Genomic DNA, 12,364 nt, shown 5'->3' on the forward strand with positions numbered 1-12,364 from the left:
ACAAGACATTCAACTAACGGAATAGATTGAAGGCACTGATTCAGTGTGTTGTTTGGTTTTTTTGGGTACATACTAATTCTGTATTTTGTGATTATTCATTTTGAATTGTAATCATTTCCCCACCCCCTTTGCTGTGTAAGAAAAAAAATTACCTCAAAGAGACTTACATGAACATCTCTGGGGCAACTGCTTTGGTGATACAAAAGAGTTTACCCAACAACAAGGTTCTTGCCTCTGTACAGCAATGAAGCTTTCAGTCCTGGATCAGGGACAGTACAGTGGGGATGGAGGGGGAAATGGTTCCTAGGGATTTGCCCAAATTGTAACAAACCCCCCCCCCCACACACACACACATACAACTAGGGTGGAAGCTATTTTTTGGGAGCACAACTCCTAGTATCCTCAACCTAGGAGGATTTTGAGTTGTCCAAAAAATAACTTCCTTGAGTTTTGCCCCCACCCATCGTTGTTCAACTACACACAGAGCTCAGAAAAGCTAGTATGTGTTCTTTCTCCCTCAGGGAGTGGATTGGTCTTGGCACCCCTTGTGCTCCCTTGATTTACCCCACACAAATACACACAAAAGAGACCAGAAATATGATAAGTTCCTCTTTTTCTCTTTTTTACACAAATATATACAGGGTATTATACACATCTCTACACAGACACAGTGCCAGTTAGAACACAGCTCCCTGCAAAGGGGGTGGGGTGGCACCACTGGTCCGCACCCAACACATCCATTAACCACCCAAGTAAGCCAACCCTGTACTGTGGCTGTATGTACAGATTGCTCAGAGCCATCCCAAGTTGAGGCTGTGGGGCTGATGCAGGTAGGGAAGTGGAGGCTGGGCTTAGAAATTATGGTGCCAGGGGGACAGTACAGAGATGGTGAGGAAACCCTGGCATGGAACACATACTATTTCTAGAGAGTATCAGAAAAAACATCCTGGAACAAACAATTAAAATAAAACCCACATGCATTTCAGCAGCAGTGTGGCTGAATGTGTGGTGACGATGGCAAGGGAAGAATGAGAGAGACAGTTCAAACGGGCTCCTCCACACCCCTTCCCCACTAATTCCCAGACAGCACTGCAAAAGAAAACCCACCACGAGCCATGGCTCAGCTCCTGAGGGCATCCTCAGATTCTCACATCTCCTAGAAGGGAGCATGAAGTCCAGCTCCTTCTCCCAGGTCAAGAAGTTACAAGCAAAGAGGCTTCTTGGCTACATTTCTGACTCTTTGTTGTGTATCCAATCTTGACTAAGCTTCATCTTTCTGTATGTCAGCTCCCTCCTTTTAACTACGGGGTGCCTCATATGAGGGTGCCTCAGCCTTGCTCAGTGTTAGAGAGACTTGGTTCATTAATGTCTGTAAAAACACTTCAAGCCCTTAGCTAGAATAAAGAAAGACTCCTTGTCTCCTGTTTGGAGGCAGATGGGTCTCTTCTTCTGGGTAATACTGGTAGCATCCCTCAAGGATGGCTTTTTGCAGACAAAGAGCACAGTGGAGAGGAAGGGAAGGCAAAAATTAAGATAGCTAGCAGCAGCAACTGAGCCTTCCTTCTGGGTCTGAGAAGAGGATTCAACTCATGGAGTTGATTCACCCCAGTCTGTATAAGCCCTGGGTCTCCAACAGAAGTAAAAGGGCATGTCTCCTGTAAGCCCCACGAAACATCATTTGAGGCAAGACAGCTGCTCTAACACCTACATCTATATGTCCTCTTCCAGCGAGGCTGAAAGCACCTTCACAAGCAGATTTATTGAAAGGGCCCACAGAAATTTAAGACAATCTATTTGCCAATTCAGAAATAAATAATGGCCTATTATGACTGAACTTAGGACTCCTCCCAACCTTTTGTGCCAAAGAGGCAAATGCAGTGGTGAGATGTGAGTTTGAAGACAAAGCCTGAAGAATCCTTGAAGAAAAAACTCAGGAGGCAACAAAACCTTGAGTCAGAAGGTGGTTCCTTGGAGTTGCATGCAAGCAACAGGATGGGAGAAACAGAGTGGAGCCAGATGCCTGTGATGGAATGCACAGGAGGTATCATGCAAGGCTCAGAGGTGAAACTGGATGAGCTCAGAAGCTTCACAGCCCCTGGGATTCAGTGGTCTCTCCCTCTATAGCAAACTGTACAAAAACCAACCCTTCCCCTCTTCTGCCTCCCTAAAAATTAGACAAGACAAAGAGAGTGTTTGGGTTTTAGTCAGGTTTAAAGGTAAAACAAATGTGCAAAAATGCTGCAGAGCCCAAGCTGCACTGTGCCCCAGACTGGAAACCCCTGGCATTGCGCGATATGGGGTACCATGTAGTTGGTTTGTGCTGGGAAGAGGTGGAGGAAGAAGAGGATTACTGGATGGACAATCTTCCTTGCCAACTCTTGGCATTCCCCTCGCCCTGCAAGGGGCTTGTTTTGCCACTGGAGCTGCATTTGCCACTGGCAGCTGCTCACTGGCAGACACTGGCACTGGGTAGCACTCTCCAGTCGTGGCTTTCATTGGGTCACATTCATGGCAGCAGGGTCCTTTTCTGTACAATCCCTCTGGCTCTAGACTGTAATGTGAGCAGCCTTTGCTGGAGAGATGAGAATGACTGAAACCATAGCTGTTCCAGCAATGTTTCTTGGGCACTGGAGACAAAACGCTCACTGATGCATAAGCATGTATGAAATTTATACATAGATTTAAAAACAGCTCTGCTTGGCTGGAATCACTGATTCAAGACAAGTTCAAAGCCACACCCCTTTTGTTTGGGGAAAAAACGGTACCATGATTGATTAAAGCTCTGCTTTCTTTTAAATCTAACACCTTATTAGTGTTCAAAGTTCTAGACAAGGGATAGGAGAATAGGAGCAGGGAGGATGGCACATGTGTTTCCTGGAGGAGGAGAAAGAAAAGGAGGACCTTTTGCCACTTGGAAACATCCAGGCTGTTTGTCCTCACTTCTGCTCCTCTCCCTGTTACACTGGAGCTGCAACATGTGTGGTCATTTCCTCTCCTCTGTCTTGGGTTTGTGGATTCCAGAAGTTGTTAAGGGGTAGGTAGCTTGTAAGAGAAATTCACCTTCCATCCCAAAGGAAGAGGACACAGAGAGAAGAGGGATAGGAAAGACAGGGAATGGAGGTCTGATTACTAGGTTGCTCCCCAACTTGGAATGAGCACTAATACAGGAGCCAGGTGGGTGAGGAAGGAGCAGTGGTGGGTACCTGATTTATGCTCCTCTTTTCTCCATTTCCTTAGCCTTTCTCTCTCTCACTCGCTCACACAGAACACATACACACAGTGCGCAGCAGCCTCGCCAGCTCATAGGACTCCCCTGCCCTGCTTGCATTTTTCCACATTCCTAATGGTGGATCTCGTTCTCTATCAGGCTGTCCTCGCATGACTGGAAATCCGTATCGTTAATGCCATTTGGGTTGATGAGCTCCTCGTCTTGGGACCCTTGCTCCTCGGACTCGGCTGCGTCACCCTCTGGTGAAGAATCTTGCAGTACTTGGGCAATATACTTCTGCTGTGGAGTGGATATATAAAACAAACAAACAAAAACAAATAATGGAGCAGTTAGCCCTCTGGTCTGAGTGAGGACCTTGGTAGCACAGCATGATGGGTAAGTGCCATGCAGTTTGGGAGCCAGCACAAAAAGGAGACTAACAATGTGCATGGGACAGCTGTTTTACAGCATGATGGTGGGGAGGGAGAGGAAATGGGGTAGTATCGCTTCAGAGCTTAGATTCCAACATTAAACAATGCTTGTAGCACTGTCTGACATGTAGCTTATTGTTTAGGAGCTACATACAACCATACTTTAAACAGAATTTTTGAGACATCCTGTAGGAGAAACAGCAGGCTGGGAGAAAAACTGTGCTAAGGAACCCCACAGCCTGAAGACCTTGGCATCAAGAGATCTTGATTTTGCTGCCTTTTAGGAAGAGGCCTCTCCCTCCACCATGTCCCTGCTTGTTTGTAACTCACAGTTACAAACTAAATGACGGGATCAATCACTCACAGTTAATACTGCAGCAGCAGCTAAATACTTGTAACATCTCCAGTGTTGTCCTGACCCAGCTAGTTCTCTTAGCTCTTTTCTATTGTGAATTATCACATTTGGATGTGTTGTAAGGACCAGAACATCCTAATTCACTGTTCACTGGCAGATTCGCAAGAGATTTGATGAACCAGTAGAGCACCATTCACTACAATGGAAGATGCAACCCCAAGAGAGGCAAATGGCCCTTCTTCTCCACTGGGCAGTAAATGGCAACACTGGCTTATGCAGAACCTCTGTAGGTGTCCGAAATAACATGTAGGGCTCTGGATAAGAGTGGAACATCATGAAGAATTTTGCACGTGTGTAAATGCTGCAAATGGAAGATGCTGATTAATAGTAACACTAACAAACCATAATTATTTATCATCTTCCTCCATTTATGAAGACTTTACACATTTGTGCAAAATTCTTTATAATGTTTCACTCTGATCCTCTAGGGCACCATTTTATGAATTACAGCCTCTCTATCTTTTATACTAACCATTCTGATTTCATAACAGCAAAACTTTTCAGATCTTAAAAAAGTAAGCGAATATACTTAGGATTTTGGGATGCTTCTGGAAGCCATGTGAAGTACTCTATTGTACTCTTTTGGCAGGGCTGCAGCCATTAAAATTTCCACAGGACTGTTCACAGACCATTCAGATCTCAGGAAAAGTAGGGGTGCAGGAAAGAAATGTACCACAAAGCCTCCACCGAAGTAATGTTCTCATTCCACTTAACACTAAATTGCATTGGGAAATTTCCTTTTGCAGCACTTGCAGCATATGCCAGTGCATAAGAATCAGATTGTTAAGAAGGTGCTAACCAATTTGGTTTCATTGTCCCATTGAGGAAAAGGCAGACAGTGAACAAAGCATAGGGAGGGGGTGGGAACAGGGCTGCTCAGATAGGCCCAGTAACAATGAATTCTGTTTCCTGTCCATATTTCTTGGATGCTGCCTGGGTATAGCGAAAAAGGTGGGAGTATGGCAGGAAATCTGTAAAGGCCTCTCTTTCCTCCCCAAACTCAGACATAAGAGGGCACAGAACATCTTCTGAGGTAGAAGCCAAACGGAGAAGCTGGAGACTCACAGCTGATTTAGGAGCTGGCGGATGGTTGGTGGTAGGCCGTCCATTTTCCCTTCCATCCACAACATCCACCTCCGTGTGATCAATCTGGAAGACAAAGGTATGGCATGAAACCGAGGAGCAGAGACAGCAAACTGGGCCAATTCCATCCCATTCTATGCTGCAGGAGTGTTTTTAAATTTAGCCAAGAAAGTAAAGTGGAATGACAATTCTGGAGGAGAGAGATGTATTCTCTCCCTTGCAGATGTATTCACTGCCTTGCAGATGTATTCACTCCCCTCTGACCTTTTAACATTTCATTGTGTACAGCTAGGAATTGCAATGGATTTAACTGGCACTGTTACCACTTGATGTGCACAAGCATTTATATTGTGGTACAAATGTTAAATAAACACAAGCTAACATTTCAGGTTATAACACAACAAAATTTGGAGAAGTCAAAAGGGTGTGAATGAACAATTCAGCAAGTCACTGCATCTCAAGGAGTTGGAGCTCAGGTGCTGAGCCTATTTGTTTATTTGTTTTGTTTTGGTTAGTTACATTGTATCTGATCCTTTGCCAAATGGCTCTCTTCTATCCTGTCAACAACCTTTAGGTTAGGCTGAGAGGAAGTGACATGGCCAAAGCTTTTCATGACCAAGAGATTTTGAAACTTTACCGCCATAGTCCCATGTCCAATAAATCTAACCAAAGTGCAACACCCAGAGGAACAGATAGCAATTTTTATTCTCAGCAAGAAAATGTAAAGCATCAATTTGTACATTAAAGAATTTTTATGAAAGCTGCTTCTTCATGGTTTTTTGTGGGTTTTTCGGGCTATGTGGCCATGTTCTAGAAGGGTTTCTTCCTGGCCACATAGCCCGAAAAACCCACAAAAAACTATGGATGCCGGCCATGAAAGCCTTCGACTTCGCATTGCTTCTTCGTTTTTTCGTAGATATTTCTTGCAATGAGGAGACTGCATGGACACGTTATTAAAATAGTGTTATCCTCCAGAGCAAGTGAAGTAGGTGTTGTGGCTCTGCCAAGCTAGTTCCTTTGTATATACATTGCTGAAGTGGCTTGTGAAGAAGCCATAAAGGAGTAATCTCTTTGCTTCTCCAGTAACATGAATATCAGTTAACTAGAAAAAGTTGTTGTTGTTATTATTATTATGGGTTACATCCCCAGACAGACAGCATGAGCACTGGCCATGGGAGTCTGGAAGTTGTTGTCCAAAAATTAATTTTTCCAAGCCCTAGAATAAGTTCCCAGAGAGTCTGTGGCAGGACAGCTAGTTCTTTTTTTTTTTGTAATAATTGTAGGAATCAGGGAGAGAATGTTCAATATGTACTCCACATTGTATATTATGCTCTTCCATTCGCCTGTATACTCAAGTGAAACAAACAATTGTCTATTCTATATACATGACAAATGTACACAGCATAGAGGTATTCCCCTCCCACTTTCCTCTAGGGATGCATCTGAAGCAGCAATCTTAGCTCAATCATAACACTACTCTAAAAATACCCTTCTCTCAGATGTACTTTAGTGCTTACCTTGTAATTGTGAGCACTGAGGTATTTGAAGTGTCCAAAGCAGACGTGACACAAGCAGATCACAATTGTGATGACAAGAACCACAAAAGTAAACATGGATGTGAGAGCCAGGAACCCTGAAGAAAGCAAAGACTCATTGTCACGACTACTAGCCACCCAATTTGCCTTTCCCCTTGCTTCCTACAGCTCTGTTTTAGCCCTCAGCCTTGTTTCATTTCAGATGCTGGCCTGAAGAATACTGTGATCCATTCCACTTACCTGCTACAGCTCACAGCATCTGCCAGCCACCATGGCTAGTGGTCCTGCTAGCTGGTGTGTAGTCCTGTGGCTAGTGGTCTTGCTGGCTGGAAGTGCAGCCAGAAAAAAAGTAACCCAAGCTCTTATTTTCTCACACCTACAACTTTCCCTCTACCATCCTCTCATATTCACCCATATGCAGGTTGCTAAGCATGATTAGTGAGTGAGACCTTATTATCTTTTGTGGTACATGAAACAGTGTGCAGGAGCTTCACCCACGCTCTATCAGTAGCATAGGAAGCAGGTCAACCAAGTGATCTTTTTATCCTACCAGATGTGATGTGACATGGGCATAAGGTGCTTCCACAAATAATTTTGTATCAAGTCCAACAGGGAGAGATCAGAATGGAGGCAGCAAGGAAAATAGATGGATAATGACAGATGGGATAGTGGTAGAACTGAACTCATCCTTCTTGTGCTTGCTTCACAAAAGGGTAAACTCTTGAATAATAGAATATGGATACCTTGGAGTGGTCTAAAGCACTTGGTCCCAAACTTGGGTCCCAAGATGTTGTTGGCTTTCACCTCCTAGCATATTTGAGAATTTTGAGAGTCCTAGTGCAACAAAATTTGGGAACACTCAAAACTGAGGAGCAATGAAACCAAAAGACATTTAAAAAATAACTACGTTGAAATGGTAGGCACTGCTCACCTGTGCGTACAGTAGAGAAGAAGAGAAGCCAAAAGAGGCATAGGATAGGTGCTGCCACCACCTGGTTCACAGCACCTGAGTGGATCTTCTTATCCAGCTTGGCTGGAAGATAAGCATAATAGAGGTTGTACCTGTCCACCAGGTGCTTTAGTAACATATACATCAGACCTGCAAGAAAAAAAGAGAAGAGGAAATCAGTTGAAATCTTGGTTGAACAGCAGATAAGAGACCAGTTTTCAGTTTATGTGGCTAGGTAGTTTCCTTTTACCCAACAGGATGGACTAAACCTGAAGGAATGCCCACTTAACTCTAAATTTCCTGGATAAGAGAAATCAGTATTTCACTTTCCCATTGGCAGTGAACAAGAAAAACCATACAGCATTTCTCATCCAAACTACCATGAACTCAGGTGTTATCTCAAAAAGATATTGTAATGAACCAATAGAACAAGAGCCATTGTGGATATGTCTATGTCTACGTATATATTTAGAATTAAAAGCCATAGCTATGTTACTTTAGAAAATCAATATGCAAAGGTAGGCTCAAGTTTATGAAAGCTTATGCTACCAGCTTCTTTCTTTCAGTTAGTCACATAGGTGCTACAAGATCCCTTTGCATACTCTGCTTATGTATTTGATATCAAAGATAAAGAAAGGCTAAGCAGGTACTGCAGTTATGCCTACCAAAGGGAACAATGATGGGGCAGGTGATACTGTAGGTCATTACTACAGTGAAGACGCACATCATCCAGGCGTATGCAGCCCCAAACTGGAATTCATAGGCTTGATGCTGAATAGCAGAGAGAGAAAAACAAAGATCCTTTCAGCAGACATACAAAAGCCTAAGGGAAGAGCCCTGTGTATGTCAAAAAACAAATGAGAGGTGGGTGGAAAAGGAAAGAAATCGAAACTAATGACGAAAATATCAACATTTATGTTGGGATGTGTAATAGAAATTAGCTACCTTCGTAAATACTTTAAGAATTCATATAATCCACATGAATTAGATGCATGTCTAAGAATAAACTGATCATGAAATCTTTTATAGACAACAAACACCAAATGTATTTTATCCAAGAATTGGGCTTGAGTGATTTAGTAACAGCACGGCTAACCTGTGTTTCTACTAGATATATAGTATTCAGGCTCTCAGTGGTCAAATCAGTGAAATAACAGTGATGAAACATTGGTGTTGCCAGTAAAACTGTTAGCAAACCACATATAGAAACATGAGGGAGAAATCTAAGCAAATTATATCCTGGAAATATGTCAGAAACAAACCACAGATTAATCTGGCTACGTATTCCATTAGCACTTGTAGCAATGGAGGGTCAAGGCATCTTAGATGTCTGGGAAGCTCTATCTGTCTCTGGTGACTTTCATACCAAAATGATGGGAGCTAGGCTTCCTAGACTCTATAGTAGACAGTGTGCTGTGGCTCTGTGTACTCTGTGCACTGACATAAGATCAGTTGGGAGTCTGTATTGTTGGGGTGGTGAACACATTTCATTGCTTATTAGTAATATCTTATTTGGATATATTTTATTTATTTATTTATTTATTTATTTATTTATTTGCTTGCTTACTTACTTACTTACTTACTTAATTTTTATCCTGCCTTTCTCCTAAAAAAGGGACCCAAGGCAGCAATATTTAATTTCTCCTTCCTCCTCTCCCTATTTTTCTCTTCTGACACACAGTGATCTATAACAAACCACTTCCATTATAGGAAGTCGACTGTGCCTATAATGGTGGTTGGTGGCTTCCATCTATGGTGAATTTGTTCTGGGTTTAATACAAACTTTAAAAGAGCTATTTCTTCCAAACAGGTTTGGCACTTTGGATAGCTGCCTTTAAAGTTTAGACTAAAAACAAAAAATGGAGACATTGCCCCACTGGTATTTGGGAGCCACCAGCCATGACTGGTGTTGACCTTTCTGTTCTCAGTCATACTATGCTAGTAGGTACTACTTATGTCTGTCTTGTTAGGTTACTTCCTGTGGCAGCCAAACATTCTCTTATTTACATCTAGTTTTGTGCTTATTTAAGTAAGTGGCATGACTCACATACCCGTTTGACATTCCTGCGCTCAGCAGCTGAGCGAGCAAGGCAGAGCCGGATCATGTACATCAGCAGGCCAGGGATACGTAGCAAGTCCATGGCATTCCCAATGAATGCAGAGGCAATGACATAGTTCACAAAAAAGGCCCCGTTATCTGGCAAGAACACACACCTGGAAGGGCAAGAAAAGAAAGTGTAGCAGAAAGTAGGAAACTAGCCTGCCAACCTGAGCACACATAGAATGGCACAAAGATGAACAGAATGGAAGATAGCCTAGTAACTTCCAGCTTAGATATGCTGGTGTCTTTGTCTACTTTATTCATGGCTCCTTCTAAAAGAAAAATTTCTCAATTTTTGAAATAATAATAATAATAATAATGATGATGTTTATTTCTATCCCGCTTTTCCAATTTGATCAAAGCGGCGTACAAAATTCATATAAAATACATAATAATCAGTACAATCAATAAAACAATATATAAAAACAGCATATAAAAAACTAATACTCAGCCAGCTGAGTGGGAGAATCCAGAAACATGTCACAGTCGATACCAAGATAGAGGGGAAAATAACCAAAGTCACATCTCATGGGGGAAAGCTTGGGAAAAGAAGAAGGTTTTGAGATTCTTCTTAAAAAGGTCTAAAGACATGGTGGAGCGGAGCTCATCAGGGAGATTGTTCCATATTCTTGGGGCTGAGATGGAAAAGGCCTGTTGCAAGGTCCTCACATATCGCACAGTTGGGACCTCCAGCAAATTTTTCCCTGCTGACCTGAGTGTGCGGGGCAGATTATATGGGGAGAGGAGGTCCTCTAAGTACCCTGGACCCAAGCCATTTAGGGCTTTGTAGGTGATTACCAACACCTTGTATTGAGCCCGGAAGCAAATAGGCAGCCAATGAAGGTCTTTTAAGATAGGTGATATATGGTCTGACCTGGAACCACCAGCGACCAATCTCGCTGCCATATTTTGCACTAACTGAAGCTTCCGGGTTTGGTACAAGGGTTGCCCCATGTAGAGCACATTACAGAAATCCAATCGAGAGGTTACTAGAGCATGTACTACAGTTTCAAGGTCCCCCCGGTCCAGGTAGGGTCGCAGCTGGCGTATCAGCCGAAGCTGATAACAAGCGCCTCTGACCGTTGCATCCACCTGAGATGTCAGTTGGAGCGACGAGTCTAGAAGCACTCCCAAGCTGCAAACTGAGTCCTTCAGGGGGAGCGTGACCCCATTCAGGACAGGTGGACAAATTCCACTATCTGGACCCGGGGAGCCTATCACCAGTACTTCCGTTTTCTCTGGATTCAGGCTGAGTTTGTTTTCCCTCATCCAGCCCATTACCGACTCCAAGCAGGCATTTAGAGGAGAGATGCCATCCCTAGTCACTGCATCAGTCGGAGACATAGAGAAATATATTTGGGTGTCATCAGCGTACTGATAACACCGCGCCATGTGTCTCCGGATGATCTCTCCCAGCGGTTTCATGTAAATGTTGAATAGCATGGGGGATAGAATAGCTTCTTGAGGGACACCAGATGTAAGTGCCCTCTTATCGGAGCAAACGTCCCCCAGCTGCACCATCTGGAATCTGCCCGAGAGGTAGGAATGGAACCACTGAAGCGCAGTGCCCCAATACCTAACTCCCTCAGGCAATCCAGAAGGATACCATGGTCTATGGTATCGAAAGCCGCTGAGATGTCCAAAAGCACTAACAGGGACACGCTACCCCTGTCCATGCCCAGACGGAGATCATCGACTAAGGCGACCATGGCAGTCTCAACTCCATAGCCTGCCCAGAAGCCGGTTTGAAATGGGTCTAGAAAATCTGTTTCATCCAAGAGCCCCTGCATTTATTCTGTAGACTTTGCTTCTTAAGAGCTATTAAGAGCAGGTTTATCCACTGAATTCCATATAAAAAGGTTATGTCGACTGCTCTTCCTTGACTCTGATTGTTGGCTAATGGATGAATTGTAATTTTTAGAGAACTAATAGGAATTCTTGGTAAATTCAGTGTTAGTATTTTATTGTTGTATTGATTATAAATTGTACTGTCTTTTAAGGTTGTAATCCCGCCTCAATCCGTGGGAGAGGTGGGAGGTATAAATAAACTATATTATTATTATTATTATTATTATTATTATTATTATTATTATTATCCCATCTCTGTAGTTTTATTCTCTAACACTGGTAGCTGTACCTCTATTTTATAGAGCCTATTATCTTGGTTCATCCCTTCCTGCAAAAAATTTGCCCCTTTGTCTTATTTTCAGTACACAACAGCCCAAAGAAAGGAGTGGATCCAATGAGATTCAGTGAAAGGGGGGGGGGGGGGAGATTGGCTGTCCTGATGTCATCTAGAGAGAAGTGGAGGGAGTCCAGATTGCAAGGAAAACAGACTCATTCCCCAGTTTGTAAAGTATCTCACAATCTCCCTACTTCTTTAAAAACGTCACTTACTCAAATCTCACAGCAGCCTCAGCCAGGAATTTTTTGTCAAACAGCCAACGGAAAAATACATCCAGACTAGGAACAGAAACACACAAAGAAAGAGAGAAACATAATCACCAAAGGCACTTGCAAGACGCATGGCTTGTCACCACTCATCTCATAAGACTCTACTTACTGTGCTGAGTCAGGGGCAAAGTACATCTGAGGCCACTTCATGGACATAAATAAGGACCAACAAAATGTTTCTGGATATG

General features: G+C 43.1%; 1 protein-coding gene across 4 annotated transcripts in view; it reads right to left on the reverse strand.

The window, feature by feature from the left end:
- Positions 1-596: 596 nt before the first annotated feature.
- The window catches only part of TMEM63B (transmembrane protein 63B), a 106,357-nt gene continuing 94,589 nt past the window's right edge, over positions 597-12,364 (reverse strand). For 3 of the 4 annotated variants that reach the window (XM_089529645.1, XM_089529647.1, XM_089529643.1), the window contains 7 exons: positions 12,120-12,185; positions 9,673-9,835; positions 8,287-8,392; positions 7,604-7,771; positions 6,655-6,770; positions 5,120-5,203; positions 597-3,508 (listed from right to left, as the gene is read on the reverse strand). In XM_089529645.1, coding sequence (XP_089385771.1) covers positions 3,341-3,508; positions 5,120-5,203; positions 6,655-6,770; positions 7,604-7,771; positions 8,287-8,392; positions 9,673-9,835; positions 12,120-12,185 — 871 coding nt within the window. In that variant the 3' untranslated portion in view covers positions 597-3,340. The remainder of the gene's footprint in view (positions 3,509-5,119; positions 5,204-6,654; positions 6,771-7,603; positions 7,772-8,286; positions 8,393-9,672; positions 9,836-12,119; positions 12,186-12,364) is intronic. The other variant, XM_089529646.1, reaches the window with a different exon arrangement.

This window comes from Sceloporus occidentalis, unplaced genomic scaffold (assembly GCF_023333645.1).
Source record: "Sceloporus occidentalis isolate IW3139 unplaced genomic scaffold, rSceOcc1.0.p SCAF_6, whole genome shotgun sequence".
In the NCBI taxonomy this organism is placed as follows: domain Eukaryota; kingdom Metazoa; phylum Chordata; class Lepidosauria; order Squamata; family Phrynosomatidae; genus Sceloporus; species Sceloporus occidentalis.